The sequence below is a fragment of the Aulostomus chinensis genome, chromosome 11 (genome assembly GCF_037954235.1).
Source record: "Aulostomus chinensis isolate RoL2024-O1b breed Wild chromosome 11, RoL_Achi_v1.0, whole genome shotgun sequence".
In the NCBI taxonomy this organism is placed as follows: Eukaryota; Metazoa; Chordata; class Actinopteri; order Syngnathiformes; family Aulostomidae; genus Aulostomus; species Aulostomus chinensis.
The window spans coordinates 1,889,822-1,909,915 of NC_141330.1; the positions used below are offsets into that span (position 1 = coordinate 1,889,822).

The 20,094-nt window shown below is 46.4% G+C and overlaps 1 protein-coding gene across 4 annotated transcripts in view; it reads right to left on the bottom strand.

The window, feature by feature from the left end:
• prdm1a (PR domain containing 1a, with ZNF domain) overlaps positions 1–20,094 on the bottom strand; it is a 103,824-nt gene that overhangs the window by 21,801 nt on the left and 61,929 nt on the right. Inside the window, exon 1 of one of the 4 annotated variants that reach the window (XM_086217649.1) lies at positions 1,885–1,939. The exons of the other annotated variants lie outside the window; for them this stretch is intronic. Coding sequence (XP_086073775.1) covers positions 1,885–1,920 — 36 coding nt within the window. The 5' untranslated portion in view covers positions 1,921–1,939. Of the gene's footprint in view, positions 1–1,884; positions 1,940–20,094 lie in introns of those variants that run through there. 4 annotated transcript variants of the gene reach the window in all.

Genomic DNA, 20,094 nt, shown 5'->3' on the forward strand with positions numbered 1-20,094 from the left:
TTACTGGTGGATCTGATGTAGACCTGAACCTCCACCATCCACCGGTCTGGTGTTTACTGGTGGATCTGATGTAGACCTGAACCTCCAACATCCACCGGTCTGGTGTTTACTGGTGGATCTGATGTAGACCTGAACCTCCACCATCCACCGGTCTGGTGTTTACTGGTGGATCTGATGTAGAACTGAACCTCCAACATCCACCGGTCTGGTGTTTACTGGTGGATCTGATGTAGACCTGAACCTCCACCATCCACCGGTCTGGTGTTTACTGGTGGATCTGATGTAGAACTGAACCTCCACCATCCACCGGTCTGGTGTTTACTGGTGGATCTGATGTAGAACTGAACCTGCTACTAGCTCCAGGTGCTGGGTGCTCCTGGAGGCTTCCTGTCACTCACTCTCAGGTAGCCATTATGAACTTCAGGACATAAAAAAGTTTCAGTGATATTCCAGTAAATAGTGGAAACTTGCAGTGAGTCCAGATGCTGAGTACCACACACCTGATCTGGGATACCTGGAAATGAGTCCTTGCTACCTGACGTGTGACTCATCCTGAGAGACACTGGGATTTTTAGCCAAGTGTGATGGCAGTGCAGTGATCAGGGTTCAGACTTATACAGGGATAAAAGTTAGCTAGCAGCTAATTTACATCTGGAGTCCATCAACTTCCTGTCAATTTGTCACAGAAGACAGAACACATGTATTTCATTCTCAGTCAGATTTGCATGTAATCGGTCACCGTGTCTCTGTGCTGGGCAAGTCAGAGTGGACTAAACCGTCTTGATAACACATGAAATGACTTAAGTAACTGGCATGCTATGTCCTTGCACCATTTGGTGACGCCAGGCTGTAATTTTCCAGTCATGTGCGCCTCTTTCACAGCTGCGTACGTCACTTTCAGCTCTCGAGTCCTGAGAAGAGCGAGAAAACACTTCCGAGAAACCAAAATAAATCTTCTTTTATAAAGCACTTTAGTCAGGAGAAAAACCTGGAGGCTTCCTGTTCTCGCTCTCAGGTAGCCATTAAAAACTTCAGGACATAAACAAGTTCCAGTGATATTCCAGTAAATAGTGGAAACTTGCAGTGAGTCACTGCAAGCAACAACAGCGTGGAGATAACAAACACTGAGTGATGCCACGCTACCCCCCATCCTGGTACTTCTCACCAGAACGAGCCTGGAGACAAAACCACCAGTGCCACTATTATACTTAATACAGTCTGCGGTCAAAATAATCTAATCAAGAGTGACTTCATTCATCTTCTCTGTGGTGCTTTTGTCCTCCACTTTTTATTCTGTTGTGTCCTACAGGGACATTGTGACTCTTCTTAAACCAGGATGAGTTCAGAGATCAATTGTTATTCTCATTCTGTCCGTGGGACAACGGTGATGAAGCTGCCAGCAACAGGAGGGCATCAGGCGCACGCAACGCGGGTTTGGTAAGAAGAAGAAAGACAAACTTGACTTAGTTAAACTAAAAAAAAATAAAAAATCCACCAATGCACACCAGAAACATGTTGTAAGAATCAGTAATATTCACAGGAAGTGAAAATCTGGGACGCACACATGAAGCTCTGAAACATGAAATATGATATTTGGGATTTTTTCCCCCCAACAGTCAATAACCCAGAATCGCAGCTAGAAGTCAGTGATGCATGTAAAGGTTTAAAGGATTTAAAAAGTAAAGTTCATGTGTTAAATGACCTCCCACCCCCGCATACAACTGCAGTTCTGAGTATGAAGCAACTATAGAGATACAGCTGGGGGTTACTGCATAATGCACCCCCACACAGTTTGTGTGACACTTGGTGTGTGTTGTGTTCGCACGTTTCCACTCTGACGCCCCCCCAAACTCCTCTCATGCTCTCTCTTTCCTGCTGCCTTACCACACATCTCCATATTCCCTTCCTCCTTCGCTTCATCCCTGCTTCCTTCCTTCCTTCCTTCCCTCCTTCCTATTGAGCTTCTCCTCATTTCGAGTTTTTCCTCTCAGCTCAAATGCTGCAGCGCCAGTGTGACATCACGATGCTGTCGCGTCATAGTGTGCCGATGGAAGAACGTTGCTGTGCACGTGCTTGGATGTGCTAAACAGCACTGAACTAACTGAGGCGGCCGATGTGTTTCTCGGAGCTTCCTCCTCCATCTGAGCTGCTCTGAAAACCTTCACGCTGCCATCAGCCACACGCTATGCTAATTAGCTGTAACACTCCTGAATTAACACTGTGACCAATGCAATCACCCCCCAACACACACACAAACACTCTCTCTGATCACTAATATCCTAACAGCACCAATTAGCACATCGTTGACACCTTCACATCTCCAGTCAGCTTCGAGTCGACCAGAAGCTCCAGTTTGACTGCAGAGGCAACAACAGGTTCATTCACTCGTGGGTCACATGACCCTGCGGTGCACGCCAGCATTTATCAGCGCTCATCAACACTGATGTTGCCGCCGGTAACTTGATTTTCTTCCCTTTCAGCTGTAAATTTGACCCGACATCATTTAGTCAGTGGTGATTTCAATGAGCAGACTGGCGTTAGCTATAGAACATTAGCCAGCGGGAGCCCTCACTGCCCTCCATGCTGGTCCTACTGTGTGTCTACGGCGGTGAGTTGAATTTGTGATGTTGGATGAGTAAAAAAAGCAGTAGAAGTTAAAAGCAGCAGACAGGAAACTCCTCCCAGTGGGAGGAGGGTCAGTGGGCGCCGCTTGAGGCTACAAACTTGCCTGCACACGTATATGTGCAGGGGGAAGACCTGCAGCTCTGGCTGGTGATTAGTAGTTTACACTTATGATGAAAAAAACAGAATTTAAAGCACCAGTTGCACGCGCGTGCACACACACACATACACACAAACACACACACTTTTGCCAAATGAAGCAGAATGAAGTGAGACAATGATGGGGGTCCTTAGAAAGTGGGTCACGGTGGGGAGCTGGGTTACTCCTAACCGACAGAAGCGCTAACGCAAGTCAAGTGGAGAGGAGCTGAGGGGCTGGAGGTGTTTTCAGAGTATAAATACACGACGGACCAATCCCAGGTAGTATAAAACATACAATGCATGAACACGTCACGCTCAAAAGAACCAAGTCAAGAGATTTGATGTCAGTTTGATTCGATTATTACTTGATATGAGACCAGCAGCTCTGTTCACTCAGCTGTGAGGCTTTAATCACATGATCCGTCCACATAAGCAGCACTTTAATTACTTCTGAGTTTATGAAGCGCAAATCAATAAGTAGCTGAATAGACACAGCAGGTGGTCCTGAGTCATTTATGCAAGTTTGATTTTTTTTTTTAATTTACTGTTCTTGTTTTACGGCATATTCGGTGTGGTTTTGTGTGTGTGTGTGTGTGTGTGTGTGTGTGTGTGTGTGTGTGTGTGTGTGTGTGTGTGTGTGTGTGTCCAGATTGAGTGACTGGCCATTAGGGGGTTAAATGGGGTCTGTTGTGCCAGTGCTGTGCTGATTAAGCTAGACTGGTCAGGACTGGTGGGCACCTGCCACAATCAGCCTCAGCCTCATCCATCATCCTGGCCACAGTCTGGCCCCTGGACACTGCTCAAGCCCTCGGGGCCCCAGGAACTGACCACCACCATTACCCCTGCACCCACAGAGGCCCCTTCTTCTCTCCAGCTTGGGCCCCTACCCACGTTTTGACCCTGCAAAATGACCACTGCACTAACCTCAGAGATAAAGGTAGTCTGTTGGGCCGGCCCGGCTTCTGTCCATCTAAACCCCCCTGGACTCCCATTCTGGTCTTTGGACCCTAGTCTGAAGACCCAGGAAGTTCAGGCAAATCACTGAGATATGAAAAAGCTTCAAACTGAAGCTGCAACTGATGGCTGCGTAAGATTTCTTTCCAACAATTTTGGTGCATGCAGCTTCTTCCTCCTGATGCGTAGAAGGTGATGACCAGGAACTGGAATCCCTTTGACTGTAAAGTATCAGAAGTTTCAGGCCTTCAGTCCATCTGAAACAGCAACTACAGTCGACAGCGTCTTCATCTGTCTGGCCCACACCCCGGTTCAAACCTGGGTCCTAACCCTGGTCTCAACCCCAGCGGTGCCATCACCTCATTGACCCTCGAGGCCAAGCTGCCCCTTGGAGGGTCTTAATGGTAAAACGCTGACCACAACTGTAACCTCCAAGACCCTGAAAACATGGGGTTTTCTTGCTGAGGTGCGGACACAAGCGGCTCCTCTGGAGTTGCAGGAAGAACAGAAATAATTACAACAGACACATTCTATCATAAGCTGCAAGGCTGTTGACATCGCAAGAAGTCCAAGTCTTCATCCTGAAGCTGCTCAAACCCACCTGAATGTTGATACTAGGGCTGTAATGTCCCAGTCGACTGGTCAATTTATTAGTCGATACGTTCTGGTTCGACCAAAATTCTGATTGGTCGATTGTTTTGCCACGTTAATTTCATCAGGAGGAAAGAGCCAAGTGCTAATGGGGGTGTTTTTTTTAAAGCACCCCTGTTTCACAGATAACAATCTATCTTTGAACACCCCCGTGTTTTGCTATTTTGGACTTGCCTGACCTGCTAGAGACAGACAGACTGAAGAGGACCAGAAGGCCAACGTCTGGTGGTTTGATGAATGTCTATTTAATTTTGACGGTTTTATTTCAAGTCAGTCCTCGTCCACCACGTCAGAGACGTCTGCAGCGTGGCAGCATTTCATGAAAACAGATCATGGAAAAAAGTCAAATGCAAAGTTTGCCAACACCAGTTTTCATGTCACAGCTCCACTACAAACACGGCGTATCACCTAGAAACGGTGAGCTAACGTGTCCACCTTAGGTTGCCTGTCAGTTTTGAGTATATGAACGTATCAGAATTGACATTTCAATGTTTTAGTCTAACAATTGTTTTGTTTTAATTGTAAAAATTCTTACAGTGGACTTGCCTTTTGTGTTTAAGAGTAAAGTTTTAAGTTAAAAGTCTATTTGTATCTCAGCTCCTGTGTTCAGTCTCGCTCGCGCAGGACAAATGATAGCGTCGGTCAGTTATTATAACGTGACAAAAACAATTGTCTAAATATTCCAGGTTTTGTGCTGATAGTTGACAAAGTAGAGTTTTCATACATAAAATTAGTCAATTTTTAGTCCAAATTTGAGGGCTTCAGTCGACCAAGAATGTCTTTGGTTGATTACAGCCCTGGTCGATACCATCCAAAATGAATTCATTTCCTTTTGCAAATGTGCTCTTTTAGTCATGTAAATCTGTTTGAGAGGATTCTGGGGCCAACAGAGGGCCGTGAGTTTGGAGTGTCTCTCACAGCTCAGACTGTCACAAGCACCTAACGGCAGCATCGACCCTCCAGTTAATGTCATTCAAACTGCTTCCGCTTGCGAGGCCCAAAGCCTCAACCAGACAACACAAGCTCAAGGCTTTCACCTAATGCCTGTAAGGCAAGAAAATCAATAAAAACACAATCAGCGGCCCAGCTGTCAGCTAGAAATCAGATTCAGATTAATAACCTGATTAATAACAAAACCTCCAAATTAAACTTGTGATCCAACTGTAATTAGGCCATGAGACGCCGGGGGGTCCCAGCAAAAACATCACGAGTAGGAGGTGAAAGTTGACTCGGCAGATAATGGACGTCACAGTCAGACCCTTCTGCTTCATCATAATAACGGGTTGTGAGAACGGCGTGTCCTGGATCAACGTGGACCAGGTGCCCACGTGAGCGTACGGGATCTGATTATGAGGGTCTTTTTCAGATTCATTATGGAGACAATTGAGTCTGTTGGGATTTGTGAGGAGAACACCTCACAGTGACACAAAAGTGCGCACGCACACGCACACACGCACACACGCACACACACACACACACACACACATAACCCATGATGGCTTATCAGCATGTGGAGAAGCCGAGGTGCTGGTAACAGTAACCCAGTGACCCGCTGGCCTTGAAAAGTGAAATGGATTTACTGCTCTTCTGCTCTTTCACCCTTTTCCTCTCAGATTGCTTGGATTGCTTCATTGTTGTCGTCCACGGCTTTTATTACAGCAAGCAGTGTGTGTGTGTGTGTGTGTGTGTGTTTAGTAAGCTATACAATGTAGTAACTGGTTATTATGGGTTCTTCAAGGCCATTGGTGAATTTTTAGTAACAACCAGAGTCCCAGAAGAACCCCATGAAGAGGTCCTCAAAGCAGGGTCCAGGGATCCACTGGGGACGTTCATATGTGCCTGTTGAGCAGAAACGCTTCAAACTGGGGTTCACAGCTACATTGAGCCCCAGATTGTTGATTCCTTCACATTAGAGCCAAGAATCATGTGCATAAACAGCCTGACCTGAGTGGGGGGGCCACACTAGTGTGGGCAGGTGTCGAGTCCCCAGCTTGTCTTTGCGCCTTGTCAAAGTGTGTGTGTGTGTGTGTGTGTGTGTGTGTGTGTGTGTGTGTGTGTGTGTGTGTGTGAGAAAGAGTGTGTTGTGACCGAGCCGGCAGAACACTTGATAAGCTCCGGACGGATGCAGAGGGAAAGGAGGTGACACACATTCTGCAACAAAACCAAACTTTGACTGTGCGTGTAACAAGTGGGACACTTCACATCACAAAGCAGCTCATCCTCCATTCATCAGTCTTCCTGTTTGTCCTTTGAGAGACAAGTGATCACACTCATGCATGGAGATGTGGCGTATCACAGGAATATAAGGTGACACCTGGACTGTTACAACGCACAGGGACACACGAGCAGGAAAGAACAACATTAGCACTGAACATTACTACATGACACAATACAGGTGTTTGAATGTGTCAAAACTGGAAAAGTTTAGAGGTCATGTTGGGTATTTTAGTCTTTTACAGATATTTGTTGGTAAAAAGGACACCAGCAGCGTAGATTAACTACACCCCGACACAAAACTAGACCTAAACCCAGCTCGAAGCATAACCGTAACCCACACCTGTCTTTATTTCACCAAATAGTCATCACTAGAAATTATATCAGGATTTCAGCACGGTGGGATGCCACTGAACTCAGACTAGCGTTCTACCTGGTGTTCTGTACGTGTTCCCTAGGTTCTGCTGTGGTTTAGAACCTGATGGTCCACCAGCTTGGGAGGAATCGTCTCAGTGGGGAAACTACAGCAAACACAAACAGACCGCAGCCGGGGCTGAGAGATGCTCCTGTCTCCTGCAGGGTCATCAGACCTGGGACTGCACGCTGATTAAAGCTGTTCCCACTGTAGACCGAACCCAGGTGTTGGCATCCGGGGGCAGACCTCAAGTGTCTCATGGTCACAGCCTTCCAGTTCTTGCTTTTGAAGTGCAACTTACACACAGGTGTACAGGAAGAACCTGAATACTGAACAGATCTGGGGGGAAAAAAAGAAAGAAAAACGGCCCTCAGCTGAACTGCGTGGACCAAATACCGCGGGACTGAACCCAGCAGCCCACATCAGCTTCCTGACCAAAACCAGTTCATGAAGCTGCTCTTTGACTGGCTGGCAACAAAGTCTCATGTTGTCAGAATTTTCTGAGGGCCAATAAGAATTCAGGGCAGAGCCTTGAAGACCCAGACCTGAGGTGGACTACAACATCTGGACCTCAGCCCAGACTGGGTTTGGGCCACATTCAACACCAGCAGATTACATAAAATATAAATCTGTACACACACACACACACACACACACACACACACACACACACACACACACACACACACACAGTGTAGCAAGCTGTGGCGCGTGGTGGCTGCTGCAGGAAGAACTTTGGCTTCAGTCTGATTTGCCTGGCAGTCTGCCAAGGCAAAACACACACACACACACACACACACACACACACACACACACACACACAAACATTCACAGCTTAGCGCCAAGCCCAGATAAAGGCTTCCCTCGATCCGGCTGGCTGTTCGATGTGTGTGTGTGTGTGTGTGTGTGTCTGTGTGTGTGTGGGGAAAGAGGAGGTAAGTGCAGTCAGACAGGAGAGAGTAAATACTGATAAAACCCAGCTGTATGTGTGTGTGTTCATGTGCCCATGCAGTCCTGTGCGCACCCCCTCTTCCTAAAACACACACTAAAACACTTCAGCCCCCCCCCTCCAACCTTTCCATCAGATCCACCGTCCCACACACACTTCCACCACTTTGATGAGGTGAAGGGGTGTGTGTCCATGTTCAGCCAGTGTGTGTGTGTGTGAGTGTGTGCGTGTCTGTGTGTGTGAGCCTGATCTGTTTCGTGTAAAGATCAGAAGATTCAGCTCATGGGCACAACGGAAGTAGAAGCCACACAGCTCGAAGAAAACAGGGAGAGCAGGAAGAAGAGGAGGAGGTGGAGGATGAAGAGGAGTGTGGGTTTAATGGAGAAAACAGCGACTCTGTGAGGTCAAACATCAATAATCAATGGTGTCAATCAAACTGCGCCAATAAATGCAGCCAGGCAGCAAGTCCCATTTAAGCTTTTATGATCAGGTGGTTTTTATCAGGCTGCCGATTTGGCTTTTAATAAAATGTGCTTATTCTCTTTCTGTCTTAGTAGCTGTTAGTAAGTGTGTGTGTGTGTGCGTGTGTGTGTGTGTGTGAGAGAGAGCGAGAAGAAACCTGATCAGACTATAACCCTTCAAAGTTTTCCTTTAAAAAATAGATTAAAGGTTTTTTTCTGGAGAGGAAGTTTTTCACATGATCGGATATCTAAAAGCTTTTGCCTGCAACAGGAGGACAGAGGTTGTGTCTGACATCAGAATCTGCAGCTCTGGACATATTGGCTGGACAATTAAATGGAATGTCTGCGAGTCGAAATACAGAGAATATCTGGGAGTGTGTGAGGAGGACGTTGCTGTCGCAGCTACAACTCAACACCAGACTCTCGATTGACTTCCCACTTGAACAAATCTGCTTTTGATGACTCTTGCTGTCTTTCAGAGATTCTAAACAGGCAGATGACGGATGGATGGAGCGATAGACGTGGCAATGAAGGGCTGATAAACAGTCTGAATAGAGAAATGAAGGGAGGGATGACATCCATCAGTATTATATATACCGGCCAAACAGAGGCGCTTGCTGAGGTTTCTGCTCTCCGTCATGAGGAGATGTGATCTCTCCTCCGTTCATCCGTCTGTTCCTCCTGATGTTTTTCTGTTTGGCTCGTGGCTGCAGCGGCATGTTTAGCTCCACAGCAGTCGTCCTGATGACACACGGCTCTGTCTGGCCCGTGGTTTCTCTCAAGTGGTCAACATACCCCCCACAGCACACACACACACACACACACACACACACACTGGATACAGGGACAACACACACATCAGGAGATGCACAGACTCATGCAAACACATAGGATGAAAACAGGCTGCTCAGGAAAAAGCTGAATCACACACACACACACACACACACACACACACACACACACACACACACACACACACACACAAACAAACAGCTGTTTCCAACATGCTGAGGCGGTCTGGAAACTACTTCCTCTCCGTGGCTCAAACACATTTTATTCATTTACTGTTCGCTCAAACAGGCAGGCAGAGCACTTTCACTGCGTGTGTGTGTAAGTGTGAGTGTGTGTGTGTGTGTGTGTGTGAGAGTGTAAAGGAGGGAGAGGAAGAAGACGATATGTTTTGCATTTTTGAATGAAACATGAAAAGAGAGTTCATCCATCCACTTGTAAACTTCACACAAGTATTTATGATAAGTGTGTGTGCGTGTGTTTGTGTGGGTGTCGTGTGTGTATCAGCACTGGTAGTTGGTTCGATATGAATTGTAACAATGTGTTAAGTTAGTGTTGCATTTTTAGCTCCATCTGCCAACAAGACCCAGTGAGTTTAAGTTGTGTGATAATGTGCAGAAATATTCCAAACACTCACTCACTCACACACACACACACACACACACACACACACACACACACACACACACACACACACACACACGATCACCAATGTCGTGGCTGGTGGCCACTGTCTGCTCGCCTTGGATTGGTTGGCGCTCTGTAAATATTTAGAGGAAGTGGAAGGGTCCATGGTGCGGCCTGTCACCATGGGAGACGGATCACATCTCATCCTCCGGCCCCTCCCCAAACACACACACACACACACACACACACACACCTCCGGTCTTTTGGCTCTGCAGTTGCAACCACCGGGCTGGATGGATCAATCACACACACACACACACACACACACACACACACACACACACACACACACACACACGCGCGCGCACAAAAACTGCTGGCTAGATACTGGACAAGGTGTTGATGTGCCCCCCCCTCCCCAACCCCTGGAGGACCTTTCACCTCAGCCCTGAGCTGCTCCGGCCAGTCAGAGGTCAACTCTGCCTCCTTGGCCAAGTGGGTCAGTTGACTCTTCGTGCTGTACAGAAATGTGCTGATCTCTTCTGACATCGTCAATGACATCACGCTTTCCCATTTAAGGGCCAATGACATCCAACGGTGCAAAAACCTATCAAGCTGTGAACTGTTGGTCACAAACAAGAAAAGACCGAAAATTCCGATCAAATCTTCCAGGAACCAGAGCTTCCGTCCTCCTGCACGCGCCTCCACACATGCAGCTGATTATTTATGCTCCGGTTCTTCCAGTGTATCATGTCACCGATGTTCTGGTTAACCTGCTGAACGCCAGTGACGCTGCTTCTGTGGTTCTGTGTCTTTTGCTCCGGTCGGTTCTGCTCTGGCTGATGGATGTTGGAGAGCCGCTGCTTGAAAACAGGTGGGCAGAACTTGAGGCCCAGATGACAAAAAAAAGAAAAAAAGTGTACTGGCAAATTACAGAATTCAGCTGAGATTTGTGTTGTGGACCGGAGGAAGCAGACCAGAGCCAGGTTTTTGTGGCCAGTTAAAAAAAGAAGCTTATGAGTGTAAAATCCTGACTGAGCTCAACATGTAAGAAGTCTTTTTTTAAATCCTTCTGTGTGCTCAGCAGCCACACACACACACACACACACACACACACACAAACTGAGCCATTACCTTCCGTCTTTCTCTTCTCTGTCAACCAGCCATATGTCTTCTGGAACCCACCACACACACTTCCATTACTGCTTCATCATGTTGACCCCAAATCAACCCTCCAACGTCAGCTTTGACCCCAGTCTACCCTTCCTCCACTCCATCCCTCCTCTCCCCTCCTCCCTCACCTTCCTCAACTCCTCCTCCCTCACCTTTTTGTCTCTCTCCCTCGAATCTTTCCATTTTCATCCCCCTCTCCTCCTCCCTCACCACATCTACATCCCCCTCCAGGTACATGGAAGGTTCATGGTGGGGCCATATGGAAGGTTTGAGGCAGGAAAAGTAACGTGCCGCGCATTTCAAAGTTTAAATGACTCGATGAGTTGAACAAGTCTTTCATATCTCCAGGGAAAAGAATAAAACTGGAGGAACGCGGGTCAGTTCATATTCAGATGTATTAGAACGTTGGTAACAGACAAAGTAAACATTGACGAGAGTTTTCAGGTCGGCGTTTGTCTCCTCTGTCTGGCAGAGCTTCATCTCCTCGGAGGTGGAGGTAAACCAATAGAATCAAACAGGACTGTAACCTGAGGTACACGTAGCAGCGCGTGCACCTCCTGGGATATAAAAGGATGGGATACTCTCAGAAGCTCAGCTCTCTAGCACGGGTGTTTTTTTGTACCGCTCCTCCTCCTCCTCCTCCCTCCTCCTCCTCCCCCTCCCTCCTCCTCCTCCTCTCCCCGGCACCCTGTACTGTACTGGCCAGAAGGTTAAACCTGTTTGGCGACATCTTGGGGGAGTTTGATGTCATTCTTTACAAGCTTGCCGGAGCATTCCTGCCCACTGTTCACCAAGTTTAACACGCCGCTAATTAGAGGCACAGAGTGAGGGAGAAAGAAGAGGTGAAGGGGGAGGAAGGGGAAGAGAGTGTTTGTAAGTAAAAGGGCGGGGAGGAGAAGAGTGAGTGTAATAGCTCCTATTAGCACATACCTTCAAAGCACAACTTGTTTTATAGACTCTCAGGACAAGTTAAGTAGAGAGAAGAGCAGCAGACGTCGCCTCTCACTGGGAGAGAAGACGAGAGCGAAGAGTGCATCGTCCCTCCGTGATGTCATTGATGATGAGGAGGAAGAGACGGCTGGTGTTATCAGTACAGCTGTCTATCTTAGAAATACTAACATACCCTGTCACACACACTGAGATGGCGTGGGCTGCCACGCAAACCTCCTCAGGGCCAGTTGCAGGTTCGATATCTTGTTCAAGGACTCTTTTGTGTGATTAACTCCTGTAGGACTCTGTCGATGATTTAGAAACGTTAATTAACCAGCCAGAATGTGTCGATACGTGACAAAGCCAGGCACTTTTCTCATCTTAGACCTGCAACTCACACTTCTGGGATGTTCTGCTGGGGACTGGGGGGGGCCTCTGGCAGACCCTTGTCACTGTAGCAACCAGGGTGAAGCTAGAGGAGGCGATGTGGGGTGGGTAGGTGTTCTCTGAGGTCTTCAGAGGAACGCTGAACCCTCTGGATCCTCCTTTATCTTTCTCAGTTGGACAATTGAGTTTATTGACTGACAAAAGCTGAACAGGGTTGCTCTTCCTGAGGAAATCAATCAACTCCTCCCATTCCCACAAATCTTTCCTCTTGTGAATGTTTCACTATAACAACCAAATTCTCCCTTCATGAAGACCAAAATGCTTTCAAAGAACTCAAGAAATTATTTTGTGCAAAATGTTTTTTGTAAAAAATAAAAGTTTGGTTTTTAAAGGAAAAATAAAGTCAGAAAGCGATTGGATTGATGGACCTCCTAGAATCCATTTAAAGATGTCTCAGAGTTACGATATAAAGGTGTAGATTGTTGATTTTTTTCAATCAAGCGACTGTAAGTAGAGATACAAGATTTGCTCTGTACCCCCCCCAACAAACCTGTTACCCAACAGTTTTAGTTACTCAGTAACGCAGCCTCACTAATCAAACACCTTCCTGAAGACGCCTATCAACACCAGTAGCGTGCTAACACTAACTACTTCCCCTCTGCCTTCCTCTTCCTCCTGTCCTGTCATCAGCATCTCCTCCTCCTCCTCCCCCATTCCATTTCCCCACAGACAGTCCTTATCTGACTTTTGACCTGTGATGAGCAGAGATAGAGGAAACGCTCCACACTCTCTCACTTTAGAAACAACAAATCACCTCTGAGGACGCCTCAGGTGATGGCTGGCAGCGCCGGCATTCGTCAGCCAGCCAGCGTGAAGACGGTGTCTGAGAGTTTGGTCTGCGTCAGGTGGAGCCGGAGGTCAGTGACTTCCACGGCGGGGGAAGCTGAGTTCACGTCAACATCGCCGTTCATGTGGTTAGAGTATGAGAACGCGGTTCAAGCTAAATGCTAGCAATGATGGCCCCTTCAAAAGAAAACAAAAGACAAAATAAATTGGGGCTTTACAACAATTTTGTGAGATATAAGAACAAAAAGTCAACAACTACCATAAAAACATCCATTCCATCCATCCATTGTCTTCCGCTTATTCCTACATTAAGGGTCAAGGGGGGGCTGGAGCCTTACTCGAAAAATGTGATGGACTAAAAGGAAATTGAAAGGTTCAATGAGTTTTGAATGGTTTGTTATGTGTAAACATAGTTTTTGATTAATCACTACGTATGAACTGAGACATTGCATGAAGTCCCGTCGAGTCTTTTGGCTGTAGAGAAACACAGAGACTCAATGTACAGCAGGAAATTCTGTGCAAGTGGATGTACTCAGCAAGTACTGCGTCTCTGCAGCTGGTAGTTAGCAAGTACAAATCTGTTAAGATCTGCTTTCCCAGATTATCAAGCACATATACATATTTATACACATACACACACACACACACATATATATATTATGGCTCGAGCAGAATCTCTGTTGTCAGCAGTGATCGTCCTCAACCATGTTGTCGAAGTGTTTGTTTAGTTCCTGAGATGTAAGGATGTAGTCACATTTCTATATTATTAACCCTTACATACTGTTTCGGACCTGTTTTGACTTTGGACAGCAGTAAAAACACCCTAAACGTCATTCTTTAAGCCTCAAACGTGATGACTTTTCCTGAAGTGGCCCAAAATATATGAAAATAATTTCAAAATATTGATACCTATGTGCTACACATTTGTGCCCTTTTGAGGCTGTTACGGGTCAAATTTGTCCCGCATCTATTTAGATAGATTTTGCATCTACCAGTGGGGTCAAATTTATATGTCATGTTGGTGTGAATTTGTAAAGAGGGCAAGAGGTGACAGAGGTCAAGATGACCTTGAAACAAGGCATGTGGGTTGTACTGGTATGGTAGAAGGGCTGAGAGGACCTGTGATAATTTCTTCACATCTCATGAGCTGAGTCAGGTGCTGCTGAAGAAAAAAATCACAATGTTTGGCACTGTGAGGAGGAACACACCTGAGCTGCCACCTGCCCTAACTGCAACAAGGGGAAGAGAGGTCTTTTCTTCTATGTGTGCCTTTACTCAGGACACCACAGTTGTCTCATACATGCCGAAGAAGAGCAAGAATGAGATCCTTATGAGCACACTACGTAAGGCTGCAGAAGTGAGCACTCCGGAAGACAAAAATAACAGCTATCATCCTTGACTACAGTGCCAACAACGACGGAGTGGACAATCTTGATAAAGTCACAGGCACATACAGCTGCAAGAGGAAAACCGCCCACTGGCCCCTCGTCATATTCCACAACATCACTGATGTCCATGTACAATGCCTTTGTGATTTGGAGTGAGCTAATCCCAACCTGGTGGGCAAGCAAGAGGAACTGGAGGAGGTTCTTTTTCCGAGGAGCTGGGAAAGGCCCTTGTGGCTCCTTCAATGCAAAAACGACAATGCCTCCCCGCACAGAAGCCTCAGCAGCATTCTTGAGGGCAGCGCAGCAATCTGAGCCTGGCCCTGCTCAAGAAGCATCCACGGTGGTGCAGTGGTTAGCACTGTCGCCTCACAGCAAGAAGGTTCTGGGTTTGAGTCCCGGCTCGGGAATGGTATCTTTCTGGGTGAGTCTGCATGTTCTCCCTGTTCCTGCTGGGTTCTCTCTGGTACTCCAGCTTCCTCCACAGTCCAAAGACATCAAGAGGGACCAGGTTAATCCAGACTCTAAATTGACCGTAGGCGTGGCTGGGAGTGTGAATGGTTGTCTGTCTATATGTGTTGGCCCTGCCATGGACTGGTGACCCGTCCAGGGTGAACCCCGCCTCTCGCCTGAAAGCTGCTGGGACAGGCTCCACCCCCCCACCACCCTTAACAGGAATAAGCAGAAGGGAATGGATGATGGATGGAATAGAATAAATTCAAATCATTATTACTTTTTTATTACATGAAATTGCAAAAGATATTCTTGTCCAAAATATATGTTTCACCAATCACGAGTGGTGTTAAAACTTAAAAAAATACACTTTCCCTGGTCTTTGAAACATTCAGGGAGGACCAGTCGATCATTTTTAGTAGCATAGGTCATTTAAACATTATGAACAGGTTTGGCGTTATAACTTTACTGAAAATACTTGCTACAAGGGCAGTTCTTGGGCCAGGTCAATCTTGACCCGGACCACACTGTGAAGGTAAGGGATTTGAACAGTATGTGAGGGTTAAAATGCTGCACTACAAAATCTCTGCCAGGTACGAGGATAACCGTTCATCGTTCATATGAAATTGTTTTAGTCTCTAAAAATAGGGATGAAAGTCATCTGGTACAGTTGGCAAATTATCTGCTAAAACACATACTTTTCCGTGTTTGTGTTTCCTAAACAGAGACAGCAAGTGTGTGTCTCACTTGTATCACAATGCTGTGTGTGTGTGAGTGAGTGTGTGTGTGTGAGAGAGGGGGGGGGGAGAGAGAGACTGTTATGGTCTTATCTGACTGAGCTCTTAGTGTGAAGCAATGCTTGAGTTTAAAAGGGTGGAGAGAGAGGAAGAGTGTGTGTGTGTGTGTGTGTGTGTGTGTGTGTGTGTGTGTGTGTGTGTGTGTGTGCGCGCGCGCAAGGGAGGGGTGTATTCTGTTATGGTCTTATCTGACTGAGCTCCTAGTGTTAAGCAATGCTTGAGTTTAAAAGGGTGGAGAGAGAGGAAGAGTGTGTGTGTGTGTGTGTGTGTGTGTGTGTGTGTGTGTGTGTGTGTGTGTGTGTGTGTGTGTGATCCTCTGTAATTTGTCCAGACCTTGCACTGAGCCTGTAATTACCCTTTTGGCATGGACATGCGCGCAGACACACACTCAACATGGCCACAGGATGCATCTCACAATAGTCCACATGCACACTACTACCGCACACTGAACAAAACAGAAGTCACACACACAGGCATGCACACAGACACAGACACACACAGACACACACACACAGGTAACCAGTTTGTCTTATGATCACTTTGTTGAAAAAAATGGAAGGTCTTGTGACACACACACACACACACACACACACACACACACACACACACACACACACACACACACACATATTGTCACAGTGGTGGTGAGTAATTGCTGTGCTGGAGATCCTGACAGTGGAGCGACTGTCTTCAGGCTGGTTAATATTTAGTTAGCAGCTGATCACATGATCAGACACACAGCAGGAGACAAGACTGATTAAGTTACAACAGTTGTGTGTGTGTGTGTGTGTGTGTGTAGTAGTCCGAGTGTTTTTCCTCAGTATCAGTACAGTAATCTGCCCAATTCTTGTCATGAGCCGCCATCCAAATAAAAACATCAGTCTGTGTTTTTATTCCATTTAGTTTTTATTGAGCCACAAACCCAGATGCTGCCAACACAGTGACACTTCTGTCTTCTCCTGTGGTTTTTACATCATTTTAAATATCTGTAACCAAGATTTATTTCTTGGCAGAAAGACTTTCATTCAGAGTAAATTATGCTGCATCTGGCTGATGAAATGAGGGTTTAAAGGCGCTAACATATCAAATAAAGAATAATAATGAGCATGAACGATAAGTTTTAGCTAATGATTCAGTAAAAGGAGTTGCCTCATTTAAGTGATGTGTGATTTTGCTGTAACTCTATTCCCATTGACATTTTGAGAGATAATTTTGATAATTTGGTTGCTGATGTGTGTAGAAGTGAATGGAGTGTGTAGAAGGGGCAGTAGAAGTAGAGTGGCAATATACTGATTTTTATGATCCCATCATTACCATGGGATGAGTTTTGTTAAAGAGATGCTCTCCATCCCGCCGGGAGTTGATCGCTCCCCCGCGCTCCATGATGGACGCAGAGAAACAACAAACCACGACACAGGTGGTGTGTTTTATCTCACGCTTACAGCCTCGTCATGTTATTTACAGGTACAAGTTCCTCCAGACAATATCACTGCTGTGAGACTTTGCCTTTGTGTGTGTGTGTGTGTGTGTGTGTGTGTGTGTGTGTGTTCTGATGTAACCCCAAATCTCTCTATCACAATAGGCTTGGACCCACAGGAAGCCACACACTGAACCCTGCAATCATTAACCCGCATCATACATGCACAAACACACACGTACACACAAACCAAAATGTGAGCATGTACACAGGCAGAGGCACGCACAAAGGGGTTTATATGTAAAAAAGTAAACACGCAGACACACACACACCCACACCCACACTATTCAATTATCATGGTAACACGCTTCTGACAAAACAAGACAGTCATATTACCAATAAAACCACCACCACAAGTCATCAGCTTGTCAATGACACACACACACACACACACACACACACACACACACACACACACACACACACACACACACACACACAGGCCATCTCTGCCTGGAGATATGGAAGCTAATTCCTCAGTTGCGGCCCAACCATTCAATCACTGATAAAACTGTGATGGTCGGACAGACAGACAGACACAAAATTTGTGAAATAGAAAGTAGGCAGGCCAAGGAGTGGCCCTGCAGCAGTATGACAAAATATGTCACCAGGTCACACACACGCACAAACGCACTTGAACAAGCATGAGAAGCATGAAGGTGTCGTGTCGTGAAGTTGACAGTGTTTCGAGTGTTTCCCCATGTTCAGCCCATCGGTCCCGGAGCTCATGGGGTTCCCTGTTCATCTGGCTCTTCGGTGGCGGGTGGGTTGGACTGGTGATGAGGTAAAATTGTTAGCAAAGCCTAACTGGCGCTCAGCTGGAGCTCTGAGATGGGTCTCTCACACTTAAATTCATACACACGTCATACTGACTGATTGATTACACTGCAGCAGAAGTTAGCCCCCCCCTACACACACACACACAAACACTCTGACCAAAATGACCCACACACAGTGACCAAAGGGACCCACCAGTGCTGCAAAAACAAGGTAACAAGGCAGCAGACAGACAGAGTCCAGGGTGGAGGGTCGAACAGCTGAGGGTACAAATTGATTGTAATTGACTATTGCACACACAAGAACACACACAGATTGACCAGGAACACACACAGACACACCCTGCCCCCCCCCCACACACACACACACACCACACTGCCCCATACCCACACACACACTCAGGTAATGAAGAGAGTGACACACACGGTAAAATGACAGAGGTGTGTGGAGACAGAGTGTCTGGCTCCATATTTAAACTCCACTCTGTCACAACCTGTTTGTGTTTCTCCATCGTTCAGCCTCTCTGCTTTATTACTCTGTTATTTATCAGCAGTAATCAGCTCGCCGCCTCGCCCCGCCCCGCTCTGCACACCCAGCTCACAGGAGAAAAACACAAATATTCCCATCAGTCATTTTTATGACCTGGAGTGAAGGGAAGGTGCAGTCCACCTCAGTGTCCCGTTCTGTTAAAGGTTAGCTTCAGCGCCGCTACAAATGGAAACATCTCCAAAGCAACGGGCAAGGCCATCGATGTCATTCATATGAATATATTTATACATGATTATAGCCTGACAAATGTTCTAGTTTACAGTAATGGTGTGTGAGGAGTCGTGGTACCAGTATGACTTGTGACATCCACCCAAAACGGACCTTTTACCCCAGCTTAATCCAAAACCAGTTGAGAAACCGTCTGCGTCATTGTGATGGTGACGTTAGACGGGGTCACATGACTGAAGAGGTTACATAAGACTTTAGGTCAAAGCCCACATGATTCATCTGTTCTGGTCCAGGTCTAGAGGTGTACCTTGACATGCATCCAGCCTCCTGTCTTGTGATGAGGCGATGCGTTCAAGTGCAGTCGCGTCCTCCAGGTTTACGAGCTGAGTCCTTCTGAACAAATCAGTGTTGTATTGACGAGGGATTCATGACTAACAGGAAGTTTTCCGAAGGTCACGACTTGTGACTCATGTTAATAGGCTCAGAAATGAAAGTCAAGTCTTTTTCGCTCCTGATTATCAGCTTTTGCTCAACATGACACAAAAAACTAAACCAGAGCTTTGATTGTCAGTGAGCTAGCAACAGCTCAAAGAACCCGCTTCTACTTGTGTGTTATTATTTCTACTCACATAGTGAAAGATAGGAATTGTCAATGAAGTCATGATACACACACACACACACACACACACACACACACACACACACACACACACACACACACAAACATCCATTTGGGAGTGAGCCAGCAGCTTTTTAACACTATCAGTCATTCACTCATTACATCTGGCTGTAGTATTCACTGGAGCGCCGCCAACAAGCTGGTGTGTGTGTGTGTGTGATGAAATGCCATCATGTTGGCGACTTAGTTCTTGAGCAGCGTAACATCACTGTGAATGCTTAACATCAGGCGACTGCTGAAGTTCAAAGTCTTGTCCTCTAACTAAAAGGGAGATGTAACCGAATCCCGGGTATGACCTCATCGCATTGACCACAAAAGTGACCACAACACCACCTCTCAACGCCATTAAGAGATCCTTGCCAATACAAAGTAAGTGACAAGGATCGAAGACCTTAAGAGAATTCTGGTCTGAGTCACATGATTGAAACATGTTGTGACATGTTTGCACCTTAATCATTCCATGAAGTCCTACTGGAATTTTTGCAGCATTTTGCAACATGTACAACCGATTGAAGACACACACAAACATGACTCAAAGAAAAATGAACCAAAATAGCATCATAACAGAAGTGGACAGGCATCGTTCTCTCTGGTGAGTAAACAGGAACATTCATGGATCATCAATGAAATGAAGGAGTTGTTTTTCAACC